Consider the following 25,567-nt stretch of genomic DNA (forward strand, 5'->3'; position numbering starts at 1 on the left):
AATTGCTTAAATATTTTGGAATTATGGTAATATACAACGTAAAAGTTTCTTTATAAAATGGTCGGTCATACCCGACTATACTTTCCTACTTATTTCTTAATAAAGTTTGTGTACTGCTGCCCACCTTTATGATATTAATATATACAAAACAATGCTTAAATCATTCACCAAAAAAAATACTTAAATCAACAAAAAACTAAGAAAATAATGCAAAGAAATACATTTTATTTAAAAACCACTTTCCGATTTTAAAAATATCATTTACATATTTTTTAAAAATAGTCCTCTCATAACTAGAATTGTCTTTAATATTTACTCTTAACCTTTTAAGTACTTTTCTTAACAGACGATTGCCTTAAATTGATTTTCATTTGGTCAATTTCTTTTGTTTTAACATTCACTTTGTTCACATACGAGTTTAAATACCTAATCTAAGCATTGTAAATGTATTTCTCAATAACTTTTTCGAAAACAATGGTAATTGTTCTTGCATTTTACCACATTGAAAATGATTTTCATTTAAAATTACATATTTACTTAAACGAGGTTGATTAAATTTGTTGTATGGAAAATTGCACACATAGAAAATGTTAAAGAAAAAGTTTTTCATTTACAATTATTATTATTATTACTCATTTACATACGTATGTATGTACATAAGTACGAATATATATGTATATGTAACTTGGAATATAATATTATTTAACGCTCCATTTGAATGGCATAAATAAAATAAATGAAAATAATATTGCACATTTATATGACTATATGAATATTCAGAAAATATACAATATGTATATTTCCACATACAAATATATTTATTTTATATTTTCCTTTTCAATAACAACATTGGCATTGAAATTTTAAATTTTATATCATCGTCGTAAGCGATACTTAAGTAAAGGTAAATATATGCAGTGTTAACTATTTATACACATGTAGATGAAAGGTTTCTTCATTTGTATACCTTCGTACTAAAATTGAAATTTCCGTATTAACCTTTCAACACTGAAAACGTTTTCCATTCTATTTTATAGTTGTACATACGTATTTATAAATGTACTGGTATCTTGCACCAGGTCTTGTTCGCTGTTTTAATTTTATCAAGTTACGGGACAAACAGAAACATAAAAATAAATTTCAAGCTTAACTCTCTAATAATTTTTTTTTCGTGGATAGTCCTTATTTTGAAGTCAAAACTTTCTTTTTTATCCTTGAAAAAAGTTCTTGACTATAAACTTAATATTCATCGATGAAAATTTTACATATTTAATTATCTTATTTTTAACTTTTTCGTAAATAAATAAACCTCCCTCCCACTTATTATTGAATTTATAGAAAAGACATTTTGTAAAGATTTTATCGATAAAACTTTATCCTTTTCAAAGTGTGTTCGTAGTTACATTTAAGAAGAATTTTGTGTTTTACTTGTAAATTTTTGTTAAAGCAATACGAGCAGCAGCTGTAGATTTATTTAACTTAAATTTAGCTATAATTCGTTTAATGAATGATTGACATTGCAGTTAGACAGCACACTATGTCAATCATACAGTGACAGTTAAGCTTTTATATCGTGTTGTAAGTTTGCTAACATGCTAAATTAAACAGAGAATATTTATTGATATATTGGAAACATATTCATCAAAAATTTCAATAAACCAAAATCGATAATAATTTTACCTTCTATATACGTTTAAAAAAGCGATATTGGGGTCTAGTCTGTAAGGAAGTAGGTGGTGGATTCGATTCCCACGTTAAGCACTGTTTAAAGAGCGTACAACAGGACCGATATAGGCCTAGATGTATTTATTTGGATTTAATGTATGTACATCCTCCTTTCAAACTAACTACAGAGAATTTACTTTTTAAGTTAACTTAAATAGACATTAAAAAAGGTCAAACCAATATCATGTAGTCGAGCAAATTAATCCTTCCATTAATTAAAAAAATCAATGCGTAAAAACTAAACTAAATTTAATGTGATTAAGTGAAATAAATTTAAAATTAATTAGTTAACTAAATCCATTACAAAAACTAAAGAATTATCAACTGGTGAAAAGTTATACTTATTTAAAAAAAATCCTGTAAAACCAAAATGTCTCAAATTGACTCCGTCAGTTCTTAGATAAAATTCGACGGAACTCTAATTTTTTCGTTAACAGGTCGAAATTTTAATCTTTTGGTTTTCATAGATCAAAAAGTAAAAAATTTATAATATTTAAAACATAGTCACCATGAAAATATGAAGATCAGGTAGATCTTTGGAAGAGTGTCTTAAGTGAGGAAATTTTTTTGTACTCGATTTATTGACAATAAGTACATTTTATATAATATGGTTTTGGTTAATCAAAAAATTCTACGTACAATTTCATTTGCATATAATCTTACCTTCCGGCCATGCTAAAGTGTGGACCAATTTTGTGAGAATATTTTAACTCCTCCCGTTTGGGTCTAAGAAGTAAGTCAAAAAAATATCTAGATCGTGTCAGAATAAGAACCTAAATTATGTATGTATATACTTTTATGGGCCCACAACCAATATTTACCAAAAAGTAAGTGAAGACAAAAAATTAAAATAATCGGTTGGACCAGATAAATGCTTTCATATAAAATAAACAATAATAGCACTCCGTTTTTAACCAGATGTTATAAACGTTACTCACATCATTGCTAACGTACTCTCCACCTATAGTTTTGCAGTCTAAAAATTTTATTTAGTATGGATATGTAAGTATACACATTCGTATGTATGTATGTATGTATGTATGTATGTATGTATGTATGTATGTATGTATGAATATATATCTGGATACTAAAATTAAATAGATTTTATTTAGTGCGCCCAATTTGTTTATATTTGCAACATTTCCCAGTGTATATGTTTACACGAAATTAGTCGTTTTCATTAGAGTCAAATAAAAAGAAAAATAAATTAAAAGAAAACATATATAGAACGATGTGTTCGTTAATTAAAAATCAATTTAAGTTTTTTTACCGCTTAGTTTTATTTTGTTCAATTAGGATTCATATGTAAGTATATCATTTATTTCATATAGAATGGGTAAACATGAAAAATACAGATAATTAAAAATATTGAATTCATTACAAGGCATGACTTGTAGAATTAAGTTTAAATTCTATTATTAGAATTTAAACTTAATTAAAAATCAGGACATTTTAATGCCTTTTTATTTCTTCCTATAGGTCACCAGTAACCCAACTTCATCATATAGATTTTATAATTCTTATAGCACTTAAATAGTACATACATATATATAAAGTTTGAAGTATTCTTTATAAATTGTATAGAGTGTAAAGAGAATACTTTTGACGCCATAAATCCATTCTTAACCTCCTTATTTAATCTTCACTACCAACACTTTGCATTTTTCCATAGTCATCAGTATAACGTCTTTATTGTCATCATCTTTTTATTCAATTTGTTTGCTGTTACACATTACATCTTTAAAGATATTGCCTTTTAGCTCTTTGGCTCCACTATGTTAGTTAGAATAGGGGGGCAAGCGCTAGACAAATAATAGGTTTATATACATATGAATGTACATATATATTTGCAATATGGTGTAAAAAATGTATTTACACGTTTGCATACATTTACTCGTTCTGTGTTTTTTGTAATTTACAATTTTATGCCGTTAAAGTTGCTTATAGCACTTTATTGCTGTTACACAGGAAAGCAGTAGTGTTGGTTTCCAATTACAGCTCTTTGCTCTTATTTTCCTCTATTTTCTTCAACTCTCGTGATGTTCATTACGAACGAAAGAATGAATGATGTAATCACCGTAACTGCATAATGACAAATGAGTTTATCCTATAATTTTTTTTTCTTTTTTTTTTTTAAATTCCTATTATTTGCACTCTTAAACGATAAAATTTTCTATAAAATTTCTTAGTTTTTTTCTTTCGCTTTTGTAAATCAGTGATATAGAAAGAAGCAAAGATAGCAATTTAAATATATGAGCTGAGCTAATAACGCCATATGTTTACATTTTTTTCATGTTTGTAATCAATCAAAGCGTTAATAAGAAATTCGATTTTAGATATATAATAAATCTTTTGAAAACTTTATTTTGAATATGTTATTGTTTCGAATTCTATACAAAGATTTCTATTATTTGTTTTATTTTTCGAACATATTAAATTAAAATCAGGTCAAAATATAAAAAAGTTATTAATCAACATATTAACGGAACCATTCTCATTGTTACTACTTCATTTAGTCAGTTATATTTAAATAACGATATCCGATATCTTTTTTTAGCATTTTTTTTGGCAAAGACATTGGATGACATATACAATGTATATTATACATATCAATATTAGCTTGTAACGCAAGAAAGTAAATATAATAATAGGGCGGAAGAGGACAACATCACTTACACCAACACAAACAATTTATTTTATTTTTATTGTTTTTTTATATAAACATAGTTTAATTTGTTCATTCATTTAAAATGTTTTACGTCAATTCTTTGCTTTATTATTTTTTTCTTTTCAATTCGCAATTTAACTAAGTCTATAAAAATATTTATTTAACAAATAAAACTAAAAGCTCAATCAAAGAAAACGTATTTTAAATGTCTCTCTGTTATAATATAAAAAAAATAAAATCTCTTTAGCTTTTGAATTCAAATTTATGAGACGTACATCTTTAAAAGTTCTTATGCCAAAATTATCATCCCAAGATAGTTTAAACAACAGTCCAGATCCATCATCACCAGGTGACAATTGTAGATGTTTGCTAAAATGTTTATTATTAATAATTGTTTTGTAATTTCTAATACTTAATACAAAAAGAAACTACACAATTTCAAGCACAAAAAAAGCAATTAAACAATTGTTACTTTATAATAACATTGCAAAAAAACGTGTATAAATTTCAAATCAGATAGACTAAACACTATACGTACCAATAAAATATATTCTATTAACTCTAAGTCACAAAATTATAGTTTTGTTTTAAAAAAAATACTAATAAATTTAATAAATGTGATTTCTCTTTCTCAACGTCAAACAAACAATTCACCTCACTAAATCTCACAGAATCTGTTGTTGTACTTTAACCATAGTTTTATGTAAATGATTTAAATAGAAATAAATTTTATATTTCTCTACATGACAATGACGCACACTTTGTTTATTTTTTATAATTATTTATTTATAATTTGCATGCAAAATGTACATATAATTTTCTTTGCATTTTTATTAATAATTATTTTTAAATACATACTGAGTTATTCATAAACATTTATCAATGGTTTGTTGAACAAATTTTATATGAAAATTTGATTTATAAACCTTTGATAAAAGTTTATAAATAAGACCCATAGTCTATTTATACCCTACATCATTATAGTGTGGAGGGTATAGTGCGTTTGTGCTTATGTTTGTAACACCCAGAAATATTGGTCCTATACCCTCCTTAAAGAATCACATCGCTTAAGAATCACTTTCTGAGTCGATATACTATGTATGCCAGTCCGTCTGTGTGTACGATACAGGTAGAAATTTTCAAGATAATTTGATAAAATTTGGCACGTGCTCTTTTTTGGCCCAATACGCTATTGAAAATGGTTGAAATGACACCGCTGATTTTTGTAAATTCGACCCTCGTCAGAAAATGACTTCAAGGTAAAAATTCTCTTATAAACACCATACAAATCTATAAAAATTCCTAAACCAATATTTATAACGATAGTCCCAAATGTACCCTTACCCCCATATAAGCTCCCTTGTGGAAAATATGTATATATTTTTGTCAACAATAAGTAAAAATATTCCGTAATTAAATGCTTTATTTCGGACATGCCCGACTATACATTCATACATGTTTTGGTTCTGTATTTGTGTGTTCACACTGCACATAAAAATTTAATTAAATTGTGATCCACATTCTCTTTATCTCAGTTTTTATCATTATATATTTTTATGAAAAATTTCAAAAGTAAAACTTATTTTAAATTTATGTTGTCAACCTATACTCAAAAAGTGTTAATTCAATCTTGGAACAAAGTTACTTTTTGTATGAAAATTGAGAAAGATTTGAATGAAAAAAGTAATTTTTTCTCGATATTGGGATGCTCTATAAAAATTTTCTTATATTTGGTAACAATTACACCAATGGGTGTAAAAAACAACCAACAATTTTGAAATTGTGTTGTCTTTTATTAAAAATAATACTTTTTTAGGATTTACTTGAACCATCCATAGACTAGTCTGTTGAGAAGCTTTTGGTCTAGTCTTTAGAATAAACATATAAATAGGCTAGTGAATTGACTACTCTGTGTATAATTCAATTGTCTAATCTATTGATTTCTTTAATAATAAGTATCAAGTCTTTTGACAAGACTTGCATTCAATTACTTAGTCTACGTAAAATATTTTTCAAATTTTGGTAATGAATAACGTAGGCAATATAGTTATTTCATAAATTACTTGGTAATGAATGGTCGTTATCAATAACATTAATTTTTATGAATAGGATTTGTAGCCAATATGTCTAATAAGGAATTTTTAGTGTTTTTAACCCTAGTCGATTTTAATAACTTCTTTATGAAGCATTGAGTAAAATAATAGATTAATAAACACAGAAAATAATTGTAAAACCGGAAAAGTCGGTTTTGCACATTTGTAACCATTTATTTTTTTTTGTGGTCACCGTCAAACAAAAATAAGTAGTTATTCACCCCAAAAAAAAAAAAAAAATACTTATGTTCCAACATTACTTGCCTACTTTCCGGGGAAGTCAAGATTTTGCTGGGAAACTATTGACTAGACTGTTCATATGACATTTTACAAGCAAATGCATTAGTTAATAGTCAATTATTGAATTGTGTATGGACAAATCTTTTGAATAGTTTATGCACTATTAAAGTGACAAGACTATCTCTTAAATTGGCTTTAAAATAAGGGTTTCAAAACACCCACTATAATTCATATTTTTTAGCAAATTTTAAAAGTTCTAATTGAATTATCTGCAGACAAACCAAACTAAAAAACAAGTATGGATGTCGCTGCCCTGACAATAATTTATAATTTAAAACTACGCGTCTACATATTTAAAACCTAAAATTGTTAGATACTTTTTATGACTAATAATATTTGTCTCTAAGTACAAAAGTTATTATTTTAAAAAGCTTAAATTTATCGTAGTCCATATCAACAGGTGTTCATAAAATACATATTTTCTTTAAATATTTATCAAAATACAATAAAAATAACATTTATTTATCTAGTTTACTTAACAGTTTTTATTATAAAGCTGATAATATACAAATTTAACGTATTCGCTTAAAATACAAATATTACCTTTTCCATTTATTTTCAAATAGGAAATTTATTTAATTTTCCCCAGTCAAAAACATATGTAAATTCTCAAGATTTAATTTAAATTTCTATGACTATTTAGTTTATTATTTGTTACCTGTATGTGAAAATTTCCCAACTACCTAAAGTCCATGTAAATTTTTAATTTGCACACTATTTATTTTTACAATGCCTTTCACGCCTACTTACAAAATTCATCTATAAATGTTTAGAGTTATTTAGAAAACTATAAAATTTAATTTTTTATTACTTGCACTTTAGAAAAATCTTATACACGTAGATTGCGGGGGTTACAATGAATTCTGTTTCCATAACGGAATTATTAAATGTTTAACTCGGTATTCTAATATATCTAATAATAAAGTTACTATTATTTTTTTATATGAACAAATAGCTTAATGAATAAAAAATAAATTTCTTTAAATTTGTGAATAGTAGTTTTAGTCTGGTTTTGGCATTTTAATGTATATGAAGTAATTGTTAAACTAATTATAAACCTTTAACAGTCTGTAGAGTATTGTTAAGGCAAATAATAAACAACACTTAAATTATTATTTTTAGTATATTATTTATAGTTTTTATGCCTCATAAATTTTATATAGCTTTAAAGTGCAAAATTGTTTACAGTCAATGAAATAATTATAAGGTCGTAATTTTGAAACAATACAGCTCAGAAAATGTTTAGCCCTAAGAGCAAAGTATATATTTTAATTGAATAAACTGCACTGACTCCTTTTTTGACTGATGTGAGTTTTTATACCCGCAGTATAGTTCATGTATGTCTAACTATGCTGCCGACTATTCATTCCTAAATGTATTACGAAAAATAGTTTTCCTGAACGTAGTTCCTTAGTGCTTCCTAGCGATATTATATCTGGAATTATATTTCTCCCAGGGTATATCTAATAAAGATAAAGTGTTAAAACGTTTCATTTTCCATGCCGCACGTTCATATTTTTTAGATTTAAGTGGTCCTACTTAAAGTTCCTTTATTCCAATTGTAATTCTCTCACTCTTTATTTAACTATTTTTATCATTATTAATATGATATACGATACATGCAAATTTCTATATTTTTTTTTCGTATTAGAATTGTTAATTGAATATTTAACCAATTATTAAATCAAATGTCTAATTACAGTGAAGTATTCTATTTTTATTAGAAATTGAATGTTAAGCGGAAATCTATTCGCTATTATCGTGTTAGGAATTGTATATTAAAAACAAAATATTCAACCTTTTCTATTAAATAGTACATAATTTTAATTATAAATAACAAGATCAATATATTTTACAAAATAATTTCTTCTTATGCCAAATAAACATTTTGGCACATTTTATACTAAATTTATTTTTCTTCATTTTGGATAAATTCACTTTTATTGACCTACTATTTAGCTCTAAGCTGCTGTATTAATGAAAACAAATAAAATCTAATGAAGGTCAAAAGAAGTTATCAAAAATACAAATGTACATAAAATTAAAAGAAATGTCAAATAAATATAAATAGTTTTGTAAAACAAAATATAATTTGCATAATTCGCCAATAGTTTGCAAGTAATTATTATTCATATCCATAGATTAGAGGGGTTTTAGTTATTTAGAACAAGTTTTTGGTTTATTTGTTGAAATTGTGGCACATTTAATAATGTACGTATCTGTAGAATAGTTTTTGTTATATTTTTTTTAATATTACAACAAAAAGTAGTTTAGACTATGTTTTTGCCATTTATTTAAACTAGAATAAAAGTATGTTTTTTTTGAAAATTTATTCTTTTAATATTGTCTAATAAATAAAGAATATGTATACAATTTATAACTTCCTTTATGCTTAGAAATGATATGATTTTAATAACGCTCATTTACTTCAAGTCTGGCATAATTCAAAAAATAACGTTTCGAGTAAACCGAGTTTTTTTGTATGTTTTATGACATTTAACTGTTTCTTAAGTAAGGGATTTGAACAATAAAAATTTATTCTTTTAGTTTAGTTTTACACAGAAAAAAAATTAATTCTTATCTGGAATGAATTTCGTAATAAATATTATGAATCGAACATGACTTTTTCCCCAAATCATTTTCATTTAAAATATTAAAAGTTCATGAAGTGTATGAATTTGTACATGGCGGATTTTTTTTTTTAATTTTGACTTTTTTCTACGATATTTATGAAAAAATGCAAAATAAGTCAATTATTTACTAATATGTTTTCATATTTAGTAGATAGTAATCCCATATTAGCGAATTTTTGTATAATAAAAAAATATAAACTGAAATGTTGAAAAACATAATCTTATACAAAAAGCCACAGCAAAACATAGTAAAACAAATATTTTTCATAACATCCGGCCAATTTAGCGAAATATTCATCAATTTAAATCTAAAAATCATAAAGAAATAAAAAAATCTCAAAAAAAAATTTCAAACATTTTTAACAAAAAGAAAAATATAATTTAATTTTAAATATTTTAAATATTATGAAAAAAATTCATACAATTTACGAACTTATTCTTAAATATTATAAACTTTTGTCAATGAAAGCAGTTCACAATATTTATGCTGAAACTTTTTTCTATGTATATTTTTCTCATTTGAATTTAAACTAAATTTGTAGTTTTATAAAATTTATAAATTTTTATAAAATATGTACATGAAAATTTAAGTTTTAATTTTGTCGTTTCACATCGAAAATAATAGCCTTTAAGAAGTACTAATTTCGCTTAAGATATGATTGTACAAACTTAATGTTTTAACTGATAGTTTTAGTCAAAATATTACTATTCAATAATGCTTGTCTACATAAAGGTTGGCAGGGGTTTGAACTGCGTATACAAAACTTCCTTACAATTTCATACAAACAAAATAAATAAAGTCCCTTGGACAAGTTTTGTCAGTACCAACAGATGAAAAATTAAACGCATTTAAAAAATTACCAAAATGTCCTAATCTTGCAAATCGTGCAAAATTCATCTAAGTTGAGTTGGGTAACTTGACATGAAATTTCCCATATGTATATTAAAGGTCCTTATTGGATTCTAAGAAGACTCTACTGCGTCAAAATTCACTTTAAGACGCACTGAAAAATTAAATGTTTGTTTGCTATTCGAGTGGACAATGGACGTATTCTCCATACATTTTTAACACTCATAAGTATGTTCACTGTGCTATACTGGCTCTTTCATAGAATATTAGGAAATATAATTTAGGTATTAAAACCATATAATAGGATCAGAATAAAATTGTATTATTATTGTTTTTGTAATGTCTGTCGCAAAATAAATAAGCAATACCCCTAAAAACTATATATGTATGTAGGTACATGATTTTAAACTAACCAATAGATAAAGACAAGTTAAATTTTATAGGTTAACTAATTTATTAATTGATATGATAAGAATTAAGAACTATCAACATGAATTATTGGATAACTAAATAAATATTGCGCGTTTTTTTAATTGTCCAAAATAAAATAAACTTTCAGCATTTTCTAGTGTTAGAAATACAAACGATTAATCATGAAATTTATGTATTTGTAATGAACACATAAACAAAATATATTATCTTTTGTTTTGAATTTATTTATTAATAATTTGTTAGTTAAGATATCTATCACACATACATAAACTACATATGTACAAATGCAATGAAGTATAAATGTTTTGGAGGCTATGTGTGACCATTGAAACACACTATACATAAAAATGTGTTTACGTAAATTAATTCACTTATGGGGAGATTTCGAACAGTAAACTATATTTTGGTTGAATATACACTGAAAATAATCCATGCTCAACTTTACGAAAAAAATTTCGTAACTTCTATTTTCGTAATATGTACAAAAATTTCGTGTATAATACGAAATATTATTTAATAAAACCCTTTTCTATTTTTGCGAAAGTACGAAAACTTTTCGTAATATTTTTTTTTTAAATTTTAGCGAAATTAATGATATTTATTATATTATGATTAAATAAAACTACAACATTTTTATAAAATTTAAGAAAAAGTATAATATTATTCTCAAATTATTTTCATAAAAAAAATAAAAATTCGTGTGGAGAATAATTTTGAACTAAAATTAGAAAATTTATTTTAAAATGGATAAAAATGTTTGAATAAATTAATATTTCGTAAATTTTACCATATTTTTTTCAAAATTCCCTTTTTCCAATTTATGTAAATAAATTTTTTCAAGAATATTTTGCATTATACTAAAATATTTCGTACAATTTCGTATATTACGAAAGAATTTGTGGTGCGAAACAACGAACGATTCGTACAATGTACTACATTTTTCGTATATATTAGGCATGGATTTTTTAGTGTATGTATATGGATCTTACAGTATACTTTTATTGTCCTAAAAGGAATATACGTTGTTTGAAAATGGACTACCTCGGTAAAAACTTTTTAGTTGGCCTATTTTGAAAGTAAGATTCAATTTAGTAATTTATATTCACAAAATTACTTGAAAAATTGTCAAGGAAGGGCGGAAATTATGTTTACCAATGGAAAGAATTTCAAATAAACTTGGAGAGCTTATAAAGATCATTTATCTTAAATATTTAATAAAATATAATTCCAAGACTTTTAAAACTATTTTTATAAAACTTTGCAGCTAGAAGGAGAATTATATAGATTATCTATAGAAGTTACAAACATTAGCACAAAGGCATATTACACTTCTTACTGTAGAGTATAACAATACTGTTAAATTATAAAAGAAAATGTTAAAATTTTAAATTTATTAGCGATCATTTTGTTTGCTTTTTTGTTAATTTTTTTTAGCACCATTTAAATGTTTTGTTTTTTATTGTTTTTTTTTTAGTTTTTTACAATTATTGTTTATTAGTTTGTTTGCTATTTTGGTTCTTGTATGTTGTTTTTTTGTATAAGAGAAATAAGAGGCAAAGTACCATTAATTTGCCGGGTTTGTCTGGTCTTACTAGTTGGCTGGTTTGCCTGCGTGCCTGGTTGTTTGCTTACTTTATTGTTTGCTATCTAACTATGCTGCTAGCCTGTGCCGCAGCCGAATTTATTAGTATTGTTTGAAAATATTAACAACAAATCCATACCCTACATATGAGCTAGAACAGACTATACTAATTTAGTGGGCTTTAGTCATATGAGCAAAATTTAGTATTCAATGTTGTTGTCCCATTAGAAATAGCAGTCGTAGTACAATGAGTAGACAACAACAGTTCAGTTTGTTTTCTTCATTTGTTGTCGAATTTTGTGAGCGGCCTGTTGCTGCTAGTTTTTTTGTCTTCTACATTTTCAATATCTCAATCAGTTTTTGAGTGTCAAACGTCGCGTATAACACGCTAAATTCAAATTCAAAAAACACAAATAATAAATTTTAACGAAAAAAAAAAACAAAAAAAAAAACACAATAACACGCGAACCATAAGATATACCGCTCAGATAAATGTGATTTAATAAATAATTTAAAATAAATAAAATTTTTAACACATTTTTGTTGATGGGGTTTTATAAAATTGTACTATAACTACATTATTACACTCAAGCGTAGTACAAGTATATAATGTAAAATAAAAATATTTATTCAAAATATATTCAGTGATTTTTTATTAAGTTTTGTTGTAGAAAGTACTTGAAATTTGTGTTGTGCTATTTTTTAATTTGTGACAATTTATTTTAAATAGTTTTTAAAAAATAATATCAGCTCTGTTTAAGAAAAATATGCAGAAATATATATTTAATTAATTAAAAATACTTATTAAAAAAACTAAAAAATACTACCTGGTAATAATTATAGGAAAACGTAATACTTTTATTACGTTTTAAGTATTGCCTAAATAACAGATAAATTATTAACAAAAAAAGTTGAAAAAAACGTGAATAATTAAAACTTCTCAATGAGACAAATCAGAGATGGCGAACAACTCTGTCGTTACCTGTGTAATGTTTTTCTTTGTATAAAGTTATGCTTTTTATACCCTACACCACTATAGTGGGAGGGTATTATACGTTTGTGCTGATAAAGTATACCGATCGATTCAGAATCATTTTTTGAGTCGATTAAGACATGTCCCCTGGCTGGCTGTCCATGTAAACTTTGTGCGAAAGGTACAGGCCGCAATTTTCAAGATAATTTGATGAAATTTGGACCAAGCATGTTTTTTGGCACAGGAACGAAGCCTATTGAAAATGGTTGAAATCGGTCCATTATTTCACCTAGACCCCATACAACCGTACCTCCCGATTTGAACTTTTTATGCCATAATTACGTCAAATATTCTATTATCTCTCTAAAAATTGGCACAAATAAGTTTTACATAAGTATAAATGACACTGCAGATTTTCGTAAGGATAGGCCTTATTTGATCCTAGCCCCCATACAAACCCTCTTCAAAAAATTTCTTAAACGTCTAAAATTGACTTGTAACCATTTGTATCGCAATGAAACTCAACAAACTTACTGTTATTTAAAAATATATCCTTTTCCCAAATATACCGAGGATCGGTCATATTTGACCTATATAAAGCCTCATTTAGAAATTTTAGTTTTTTATCAATAAATTGCTTGAATATTTTGGAATAATATTCAACATAAAAGTTTCTTTATTAAAAGTAAAAATTTTAAAAATATACTCATGGTGTAGGGTATTATATGGTCGGCCATGCCCGACTATACTTTGTTCTAAACACCTGATGTGGAATGAAATTTGACATTTGCGTGGCCAACAGTTTTAAAGTTAAGCACACAAAGGTCTGCGATGTGAGGGCTCAAACAGTCCTGTTTTGTGAAATGTAAAGTGTTGCATAACAAATTGAACCAAATATTTCCAAACGCCAGATTTATTACCAAAAAAATCTATTATTTTTCAGTGTACCTTATTAGGAGTTGAACAGGCTTAAAAAATGTATCGCCGCTTATTAAAGTATATATTTTAGCAATACCATATTTTTAATACTTTTCTGAAATGGGGCTGATATTTTTTGCCAAAAAAATAATTTTTTAATTTGCATAAAAATCTTTTAGTATATCAACAATGGTGCCTTTAAAAAAAAATAAAAATAATATAAACTACACATAGTACATTAAATCAAAATGAATAAAAAAAAACAAAACAAAATGTAGTGAAATAAAAAAAGTGAAAACATAACGAAACAATAAAAAAACCTTTAAGATAAACATAAATATTTTGTAAACAAAATCTATGTAGAATTTTACACACACCCACTCGCACGCAAATTGTATCAAAAACAAAAACAAAAAAAGCATCTATTTTTTATACGCAACATAATGACAACTACAACAAAAAACTTAAACCTTGGATAGTTGTTGTTTATTTTTTTTTACTTTTTTGTGATTTGTTTTTATTTACAAACAAAAAGAAAATAAAAAACCTTACATTTTAAAGCAAATTGTGAATTTATGTAAATTTTTTTTGTGCAAAGTCCAAAAAAAAAAATTTGAATCAATCTAAACATGCAATTCTTTTTACATTGATTATTCTTAGTTTGATTTTACTTATTTATTATTTTTTTACTACACATTTTGTAGTTCTCTCTCTGTGATAACCAACTATCTAATATCCATCCACATTCAACCAAACAACAAAAACCAAAACCATTCAATCCATCTGTATTTTCTATGATCTGCTAATCTGATCTTATTTGTGAACATTATTTATAAACGAGATGAAATTCTTTTTAGGCATTGCCAATTGGGCAAGCGATAGTCGGGACAAATACGATGGCAATCAAACAGATAAGGTAAGTTTGTAATAAATTATTTTAATAACTAATACCTACATACATACATACATACATACATACATACATACATACATACATACATACATACATACATACATACATATACTATATGTATAGAATACATATTTTAATATACATATCATTACCTTAATGCAAGAAAGACTTATTTAACATACGTTTTAAATTAATATAATACTGTGGAAAAGTTTAAAATAAAAATTTTAAACTGTATTGAAATTTTTATTTCATCTTACCATCAGATTTCCAAAATATTCCTCAAATCATACGAAATAATTTGAATGATAGAAATGTATTTCTTGTATTAATCCAAATATATTATAAATCTCTTTGTAAGCCTGTTCGTTTGGTCGTCAATCATGCCTAAACGTCTGAACCGATTTTCTTGAAATTTGTTAGATCTATTCTTGGAGGGTGTTATAGGCGATATTGTTTTTTAAAACTTGGACTAGGAGGGCGCAAAGAGGGAGTAAAATGGATGAAAAGCGGTCAAAATTTGTACTTTTGAGCATAAATACCAATTATTGTCTTTACTAAAGCCGAAATATATTCTATTAAACTTTTTAAAGTTTCAGAAATATGAATAAGCATAGTAGTGTTGCGAAAGGTGGACTAAAAATAGGACAAAAGGGGGAAAAACTACTTTTGGGCTTCGAGACCAATTTATAGTATCGGAAATATGCATATTTCAGAAGCCCACCTAAAGGGTGGAAAAACGGGTAAAAACGGGAGTTCTGTATTTCTGTATATCCAAAAGACACTAAATTTTAAATTTTTTCTTTACTTAAATATAACTAACCTATATTCCATTAAACTTGTGTATTCATAAAGATATTAATTGCTTACTCTAATAAGCAATTAATAAGCATACAAAATTCCTATAATAGACCATCAATAACTTTATTAAGCATTTATGAATATATGAGGGTAAAGCTTTAAAGATTAAGAAAGAACATTAAAAACTCAAAATGGTTGACAATTATATTCTGAAATAAAAGTTATAATGTCTGCTATTAGCACATAATATTGGTTTTCGATATCGGGTAGGTTACATGTTACTACAACAAGCCCTTCAATTGTTCTTTTTATTAATAACGTTTAGATAATCAATAAATTAAATAAATAATCGCCACATTTAGTCCCTAAGAAAACAAATTCCAAACAAAAAATTATAAAACAGTCTGCAAAATTTTGAAAATTAACTTTAAAATGGGTCACATATGCGCTAATAAATGGAAAAAATCTTCAATTGCTCTGAAACGTATGAATTCTTGTTCATGAGTCCCAAAGACGCACCATAATAAAGCATTTATTTTGGTTTCCCTGGTAATTATTTATTTACAAGTCTAAATTTGCTTGGTAATTTTTACATTTATGTGATATAAAATCAGTTAATAGTTAATTATAGATCGGTTAAAGTGTATCTAAAGTGATAATATTCCTTAATTCAAAAAAAAAAAACATGTATGAATTTATAGTCGGACATTGTCGACCATATGATACCCTACACCAGTCAGTATGTTAAAATTGTAGATTTTTTTTAAATAAAGCATTTAATTTGTTTTATTGTGGAATATTTTTACTTATTGTTGACAAAAAAAAGAGATTTTCTGCAAGAGGGATCATAGGGGAGAAGGGGTAAATATGGTCCTATCCTTATAATTTTTGGTAGATGAATTAACGTCTATTTCAAAGTCATTTATGTAAATTTTAATCGTTTTATTAGTAATTATAAGTTAATTTTGACCTACAAGTCATTATCTGAAGGGGAGTTTGTATGAGGGCTAGGGTCAAATGAGGCCTGATCACTATAAAAATTAGTATTGGCATTTATTGTTCTATAAAACTAATATTTGTTAATTTTTGTTGACATTATAATAATTTAACGTAATTATGAGCCTAAAGGCCCGACTCGGGGGGTACGGTTGTATGGGGGAGAAATGTGCAAAATTTCATCAAATTATCTTGAAAATCGCGATCTGTAGCGTGCACACACACAGACAGACGGACGGACGGACGGACAAAGCTAAATCGACTCAGAAAGTGATTCTGAGGCGATTGGTATACTTTAAGGTGGGTCTAGGACCAATATTTTTGGGTGTTACAAACTTCAGCACAAACGCTTCCCCACTATAGTGGTGTAGGGTATATAAATATTGATAAATCCCAAAAACTAATTTTTATAGTTTTTTATATATAATATCACTACCCCTGAAGGTGTGATAGAAACCATTTACAAAATAATTAAGAACATATTGGGCAATCAAATATTGGTTATTATAATTTGAGTTTGCAAGTTAAGTATTTTTGCCCAAAATTCGAATTTTAGATAAAACATAGTCGTCTGTAAAAAAATAATTCCTGTAAAGTTAGCTTTTCATATAATATAGTTAAATTCTTAATATATCTTCTTAGACATTTTTTAGAATTTTTATACATCAAATTGGATGAAATACATAGGCCTCTATTGGGCCTGTCGTGGGCTCATAAACCGTCCTGAAGTAAGAATCGAACCCACCAACTCCGGTCTACCAGACTAGAACACTAACTAAGAGCTTACCGGATTTCACTTTCGATAACTTAAAAAGAAAAAGAGTATTTCAAAATAATAGCAAAAAATGCCTTTTAAGATTTTTTAATTGAACGTTATACGAATATAGTCTTTTATCGAATTTTAATAAATTTTTTCATAAAATCTTTAATTTTGGTTTGATTCTAAATTTAACAAAATCCAATCTTTTGCACATTGCATAAAAATGCAAGAAAATTGTCAAAAACTTTATTCAAAAGTTTTAAAAAATTTAAAAAAGACTTCCTACCTTTCATTACCCTATTTATACCCTACACCACTATAGTGGGGAGGGTATTATACGTTTGTGCTGATGTTTGTAACATACAAAAATATTGGTCCAATACCCACCTTAAAGTATACCGATCGATTCAGAATCATTTTTTGAGTCGATTAAGACATGTCCGTCCGTCCGTCTGTCCGGCTGGCTGTCCATGTAAACCTTGTGCGCAAGGTACAGGCCGCAATTTTCAAGATAATTTGATGAAATTTGGACCAAGCATGTTTTTTGGCACAAGGACGAAGCCTATTGAAAATGGTTGAAATCGGTCCATTATTTCACCTAGCCCCCATACAACCGTACCTCCCTATTTGAACTTTTTATGCTATAATTACGTCAAATATTCTGCTATCTCTCTAAAAATTGGCACAAATAAGTTTTATATAAGTATAAATGATACTGCAGATTTTCGTAAGGATCGGCCTATATTTGACCCTAGCCCCCATACAAACCCCCCTTCAAAAAATGACTTAAACGTCTAAAACTGACTTGTAACCATTTGTATCGCAATGAAACTCAACAAAACTAACTGTTATTTAGAAATATATCCTTTTCCCAAATTTACCGAGGATCGGCCCATATTTGACCTATATAAAGCCTCATTTAGAAATTTTAGTTTTTTATCAATAAATGGCTTAAATATTTTGGAATTATGGTAATATTCAACATAAAAGTTTCTTTACAAAAAATAAAAATTTTATAAAAGTAAAAATTGTAAAAATATACTTATGGTGTAGGGTATCATATGGTCGGCCATGCCCGACTATACTTTCCTACTTGTTTTATTATTAAATCATGGAAATGTTGTTATGCGATTTAACGAATTTTTCGTTTTTACGAATGGGCCTGACATTATATCTTTCGTTAAACTGGGAAACCACTGTATATTAATTAATTTATTTTTGAGAGAATAACAGAAAAATTAAGAAAGTTGAGAATTATTTGGATCCGCTTTTATTAAAAAAAAACTGAAATAGAATCGATAAAAATATTATAAATTTTAAAATGCAACATAGACATATGTATATATATGGACAGACATGTTTGATTAGACTGTAAAATTGACTCCTATTTGTAGTTATTAGTTTATTATGTATGAAACTAAAAATATATTAACAAAATACATATAAATAAAAACCTTTTAAATTGCAAGAAATAATTTGAATACTCAAATTTATCTATTTTCTGTTACAGACATCAACAGACACATCTAAACTTAATCGTAAAGAATCCTATAAAGCGCAACGTAAAAACTATAGGCGTGAAAAGAAACGTGTTGCATCTGAACTGTTAAATTCATTGCAAGATCCGGCTGTGATTGTATTGGCAGATTGGCTAAAGGTAAGAGAATCGTGTATATACTATCCTATATTAAAATATACTTTATACTATTTGTTAGCATACTTGTTTTTTTTTTGTTACACTTTCACTACAGTACTAGCTTATTAGTGTGTTGATGCTAATATTTGTCGTAAATCCCATAAAATTTCTAGTAAATTTCAAAATCGCTAAAATACTTTTTGTATATCAGAAGTACTTGATGTTGAAAATCGTGCCCACCTTATTATATTTGCACATATTTTTTTATATTAAAATATTTGCCTAAATTTTTTTAGTCTTTCCTTAATCTAATTCATATTTCCCTTTCATTTCCTTTACAAAGAAAAACAAATTCGCTAAAACGCCCACCCAATCCTCACGTAATGATAGTGTTTATATTGAATTTCTAAATATTTAATTTTGAATGTTTATTATTATTTCTTCTGTTTATTATTGCCATTGATATATTAATTAAATGCTTTCTTCAAAATTGATTAGCGTTTTAATTGCAAACAAAGTGAATTTATTTATATTTTTATTTATCGCTCTGTCAAGTCTGTTGAAATGAAATTGTACACAACTTGGTGTTAACGACATTATTAGAAATAAAATTAGTTTTAATTTACAATGGGGAAAAATACAGACTATAACGAAGAAGATCTTAATTATTAATTAGGTCATTAATTGGTGTTTAGAGAAAATAAAATAGTTTTTTATTTTTAAATTAAATTATGTCATATGACTACCGCCAAGAAAAATACTAATTTTGTTTATTGGCGGAAGCAAATGAATTTGCATGTGAGCCCATTATTTACACTAAATAAAGACATAGGAATTTCTGATGACTACTTTAAAGCAAAGTTTTTATATTAAAGCTTAAAACTATAGAATAGTATTAAAATATTTTATTATAACGGAAGCTGATGTTAAAATGGTTTATTTTATAAATTTGAGATTGTATTTTTATGTTTCGAAAAGAAAGTCAAGAACAAATTGTCCGAAATTAAGAAATCAAAGGTTTTTTATAATGTGATATTTGGAAGATCTTTTAAGGAGGACTACTATGATTGCTTTTTAGTTATACCCGTGTTATAGTACATGGGTGTTATGTAAAGTTATAATAATAATTATAATATTTTTATTATTTATTTTCTTCTAGGTTCGCGGAACCCTAAAATCATGGACAAAACTATGGTGTGTCTTAAAGCCGGGCTTATTGCTAATTTATAAAAGTCCTAAGACCAAAAGTAGTCATTGGGTGGGGACTATACTGTTGACATCATGTCAAGTTATTGAGAGGCCCAGTAAAAAGGATGGCTTTTGTTTTAAACTATTTCATCCTTTGGAACAATCCATATGGGCACCCAGAGGACCCGATAAGGAAACTATAGGTATAATCTTTAAACAAAATAAATGTTAATATTTGTATCATATACTTATGATTTATATCGTTTACAGGCGCCGTAACACAACCTTTGCCAACTGCATATTTAATATTTAGGGCTCCAAGTCAAGCAGCTGGTAAATGTTGGATGGACGCCTTAGAGTTGTCATTACGCTGTTCGGGTCTATTGTTACGTTCCAATTCAACACCAGGAACTAATCAAGGTACTGGAACCGTGGAGGCTTCTATATCACATGAAACACAATGGTCCGAGGCTGATTATGAAAAACATTTCGATGATCAAGGTAAGATTTTAAATACTTTTTTTATTTTAAACAAAATAATTTAAACTTTTATTATTTAACACTAACTTTTAACACAATTAAACTAAGAAAAATTACACAAATTGGTGATACGTAAGTCACAATATCTCACAGTACCCGATATGGATTATCTACATAAATCACCACACGGCTCAGATGTTAGTATAGTATCATCGCGTACCCAAACACCCCTATTGCAACAACTCTACTTGTCCATGACTAATTGGGAGCGTTTAGTCGGTTCAAATGCTCTTGAGTTTAATAAAAAGTTACGCAAACTACATAAGTCAAAGAAAAATGCTGGTGGTGACTACAGTGAGGCATCCAGTGTAGATTTTTCACCAAAATTATCGAAATCTTTAAAGATGTATAAAAACCGCAAAACATTCAAAGTTCCTCTAATAAAATCACAATCATTGGGTTCCGTTCACACAACGACATCATCTAGCGATGAAGAATATGAACCAATAATGTTACAGAAAAGTCTATCAATGAACGCTGTAACATCACGTTCTATTAGTTGTCCTCCCGGTACTAATGCTACTACAAATATTACTTAAAACGGTTGGGATTATTAGAAATCATCATTTACTTTAGTTGGCTAGAGTTTTTGAATATTTAAAAATATCGATTTAACGTAGATTTTTAGAATTAAATTTTCATTTAAAGTGACCATAAAATTACTTTTAAGGTAGTTTATTTACATCTACATATACATACGTATAAATTAAAATATTTTTAAGAATATTTGTTAAATCGTGCAATATAAGGGAAAAAACAAGTTCGACTTCATTAACCTGTATTTAACTACTGTTAACGTTCAAGTTTTTTATACGAATTAATTTTAATTGTACTTTAGTTATCGTTTTACATAATGTGCCGTCAGAACAAGGTTGAGAAACTATATCTTTGAGAACTTTTATACATACTAAATATTTTACTGAAATCGATATAACGATCCAATTGTATTTTAATTGAGGAATATTTCCTTTTATATTCATTCACAAAAACTTTTAAAAAAATGTCAGTTAAAAATATTAAAATTCTTCAATTCCCTAGAAAACATTACTTAGTAGTAGGTGAACTAACCTTTAATAATTAAAAAAATACTGTACTTTTTTACATCTGCACCTCTAAGCAATTCACTGTTTTTTACTAGATCTTGATGGCGATAGTCAAAATGAGGCTCCCACAGGTATAATGTCGGGCATTGATACGGATTCTGATTCGGATGGCAATGATGTCATTGGTGTCGATAATCAATTGCAACAAATTGACAATGAAGATCCCATAGAGACGCCATATATACCAATGCCAGAGGAGGAAATAAATACGGTGGGTAATAAAATAATGTTCCTGTTAATTTTGTATTAAATTGAATTTTATGAAATTAACAAATTTAGCAAAGTGGCGAACAAGTTGAAGAATTGGCTGAAGAGAATAAAAGTTTAATATGGTGTTTGGTTAAACAAGTCCGTCCAGGTATGGATTTGAGTAAAGTAGTTTTACCTACATTCATATTGGAACCACGTTCATTTCTGGACAAGCTCTCTGATTCATATTATCATGCTGATATATTGTCAAGGTAAATGGATTTAAGTTTCTTTGGCTCCGTTTTAAAAGTTTTAAAAATTAGCGCAAACATCCTAAAACTAAATTATTTACAGATTTCAAAATATTATTGTAATTCTATTCTAAATATTAATATTTAAAACACTAACACTTAATTTTTACAGAGCTGTTAATGAAGATGATCCTTTTACACGCATGAAACTCGTTGTACAATGGTATTTATCGGGTTTCTATAAGAAGCCTAAAGGTCTTAAGAAGCCCTACAATCCCATATTGGGTGAAACGTTCCGTTGCTATTGGGAACATCCTAATGGTAGTCGCACTTACTATATAGCCGAGCAGGTCTCGCATCATCCTCCGGTTTCGGCATTTTACGTTACAAATCGCCAAGAAGGTTTCTGCATCAGTTGTTCCATCTTGGCCAAGTCAAAATTTTACGGCAATAGCACTTCGGCGGTGCTAGAAGGTGTGGCTACGTTAACTCTCTTACCACGTGGAGAAAGTTATACGTTAACTACACCTTATGCCCATTGTAAGGGTATTCTCATGGGTACGCTTTCCATGGAATTGGGTGGTAAAATTAATATCGATTGTGAGAATACTGGTTACAAGACGGAGCTGGAATTCAAGCTGAAACCTTTCTTGGGCGGTTCGGATAGTACTAATATTATTGCTGGCAAAATAAAATTGGGCAAGGAGACGTTGGCTACCATTAGCGGCCATTGGGATGGTGAAATGCGTATTAAAGATAGTAAATCTGGTGAGGATTCTGTATTGTTTGCAGCCAATCGTGAAACAATGAAAAAACGTTTATTACGTTATGTTGTACCAATTGAGTCTCAATTGCCTAATGAGTCCGAACGCTTATGGAATTTAGTGTCGGCTGCAATTGCACGTGATGATCAAGTAGGTGCCACCGAAGAGAAAACCGTACTGGAAGAACAACAACGTAATGCGGCTAAAGAGCGTAAGGCTACATTTGCCGAATGGGAACCGGCGCATTTCCAACAAGATTTAATTACTGGAAAGGTAATTTGTTATTGTTATTCTTTGTTATATTTAATATAATATTTGCTATTTATATTTTAAAGTGGATTTACAAATACGCCGATTTAAGACCCTGGGATCCGCGCAACGATGTTAAACAATATGAATGGGATTATAAAGTACTAACTAAAACTAGACACCAAGCACCCATGGTGCGCACTGCTAGCATAGTGAGTGTGGATCCAAGACAATCATCAATGGTTCTTATGAAGTCTAAACGTAAAAATAAATCCAAAGTACCACTGGTCAGTAATGATCCAAATAATTCAGATTCTAGTCAATCACACGATGACTTCACTATATGCGATCAACCAGTTTCATCACAAACTATAAGAAAGTAAGCTTAAAAATAAAAATTCCCGAATTTGTTTAAAAAAAGTAGTATGTATTTGGAAAATCAGAGAAATTGAACACATACTAAAAAAACCTTTAATTAAGGATGCACCTTACTTAATACTTCATGATTTTATTTAAATATATATTTTTAAAAATTGTTATCGATACAAATATGAATTTTCTGAAAAAAATTGTAGAAGAAGTTTTTAATAATATTTTTTCTTTGTAGACTTATGTTAGCCGTTGATCAGATTAATAAATCTTTGGATGATCATAAGAGACAATTGTTGTTGATTAATTCAAAATTGGAACGTTTGCAATATGCACCACATAATGCCAGTACACAAAGTCATTCGTCGCTGTGGAGTGCCCTGCCCCAATCGCTGGTGATTAGAGCTTCAGCTTATGCATTTGCAGCATTGTTAGTAAGCCTTTGCCTTAAGTGGCTTTTATATTAATTAGTTAACATGTGCAAAAATAATGATAATAATATAATTCATAACATAAACAAATTAACGTTTTCTAAGTCTAAACAAAATATATATACATATATAAAAAAATATAAAACAAATATATGAAAATTATATATATTTTTGCATTATTCCTAAGCTACAGGTTTTGCTGTTATTGGCATTTCAAAATTATTAGTATATTTCCATTTGATTATTTTGAAAACAATTGTACAAGTGTGGTTGAATACTTTTTTATAAACAAAAAAAGAAACTAATAATTTTATTGTTATAATTGGATTTTTGATAAAAAATTATATAAAATTACCTATTATATATGTTTATATTTATAACAACTTATTAATATATATTTTTTAAACTGTGTTCTTCCTTCTCTTAATTATTGTTTTTTATATGTATATAAATATGTACATAAGTACTTTTTTTATATATTTCTGTGTATGTAAATTCTTTTGATTGTGTTTATTTACCTATTCCAATTTAGTTTTAAGTAAATATTTTTGTTTATTATTTATTTTCTTAAAAAGAAAATCTATAATAATTTTAAATAAAATTTTTGTAAATTAATTTTGACATCTGCAACTATCTCTCTATCTTTACTAACTATATATTATTCCCTTTATCTAAGACATTTTAATTAAATCAATAATATTTTAAATTTATAAATGCACTGCACTTTTAAAATATTAATAATTATTGAGCCTCTGTTTTTTACAATAATCACACTATTTCGAAAAAATAATAATGATAATAATAAATTTGTTTAATATGTATATTTACTAAAGCAAGATTTAATGAAAACTATTGTGTAAAAACAAAAAATAAATAAATTTAATTAATTATTTTATTCATTTCGAAACAAAGTTTAATAACGAAATTTCTTTAATAAATTACATTTCCATTTAAATTAAAGAAAGTGTTTTTTATTGGGTATTTTGATTTTGGTAAGTAAACTCGTAAATTAAACCAGTTTGGCTTACATATTTATATTTATTACTCATCAGTTGATAACTTAATAATATAATTTGATCTTTAATGATATTTATAGGTTAGCACTATTCGCATTCATATATTCAGGAAATGTTTTATTAAAAACAGTAAAGAATGAGAGTAATTTAAGATATCGTGTCCTAAAGTTAGAAAAATCTCACTTTT

The 25,567-nt window shown here is 27.1% G+C and overlaps 1 protein-coding gene across 4 annotated transcripts in view; it reads left to right on the plus strand.

The window, feature by feature from the left end:
* Positions 1 to 24,515, plus strand: part of LOC111674768 (oxysterol-binding protein-related protein 8) — a 35,162-nt gene extending 10,647 nt beyond the window's left edge. For 2 of the 4 annotated variants that reach the window (XM_023435420.2, XM_046950041.1), the window contains exons 2-10: positions 15,032 to 15,090; positions 19,155 to 19,301; positions 20,440 to 20,671; positions 20,739 to 20,969; positions 22,147 to 22,322; positions 22,391 to 22,572; positions 22,724 to 23,588; positions 23,651 to 23,943; positions 24,172 to 24,515. In XM_023435420.2, the coding sequence (XP_023291188.2) occupies positions 15,032 to 15,090; positions 19,155 to 19,301; positions 20,440 to 20,671; positions 20,739 to 20,969; positions 22,147 to 22,322; positions 22,391 to 22,572; positions 22,724 to 23,588; positions 23,651 to 23,943; positions 24,172 to 24,400 (2,414 nt within the window). In that variant the 3' untranslated portion in view covers positions 24,401 to 24,515. Of the gene's footprint in view, positions 1 to 4,640; positions 4,743 to 12,780; positions 12,895 to 14,878; positions 15,091 to 19,154; positions 19,302 to 20,439; positions 20,672 to 20,738; positions 20,970 to 22,146; positions 22,323 to 22,390; positions 22,573 to 22,723; positions 23,589 to 23,650; positions 23,944 to 24,171 lie in introns of those variants that run through there. The other 2 variants (XM_046950040.1, XM_046950043.1) reach the window with 2 other exon arrangements.
* Positions 24,516 to 25,567: the final 1,052 nt, after the last annotated feature.

The sequence above is a fragment of the Lucilia cuprina genome, chromosome 4, assembly GCF_022045245.1.
Source record: "Lucilia cuprina isolate Lc7/37 chromosome 4, ASM2204524v1, whole genome shotgun sequence".
Classification (NCBI taxonomy): domain Eukaryota; kingdom Metazoa; phylum Arthropoda; class Insecta; order Diptera; family Calliphoridae; genus Lucilia; species Lucilia cuprina.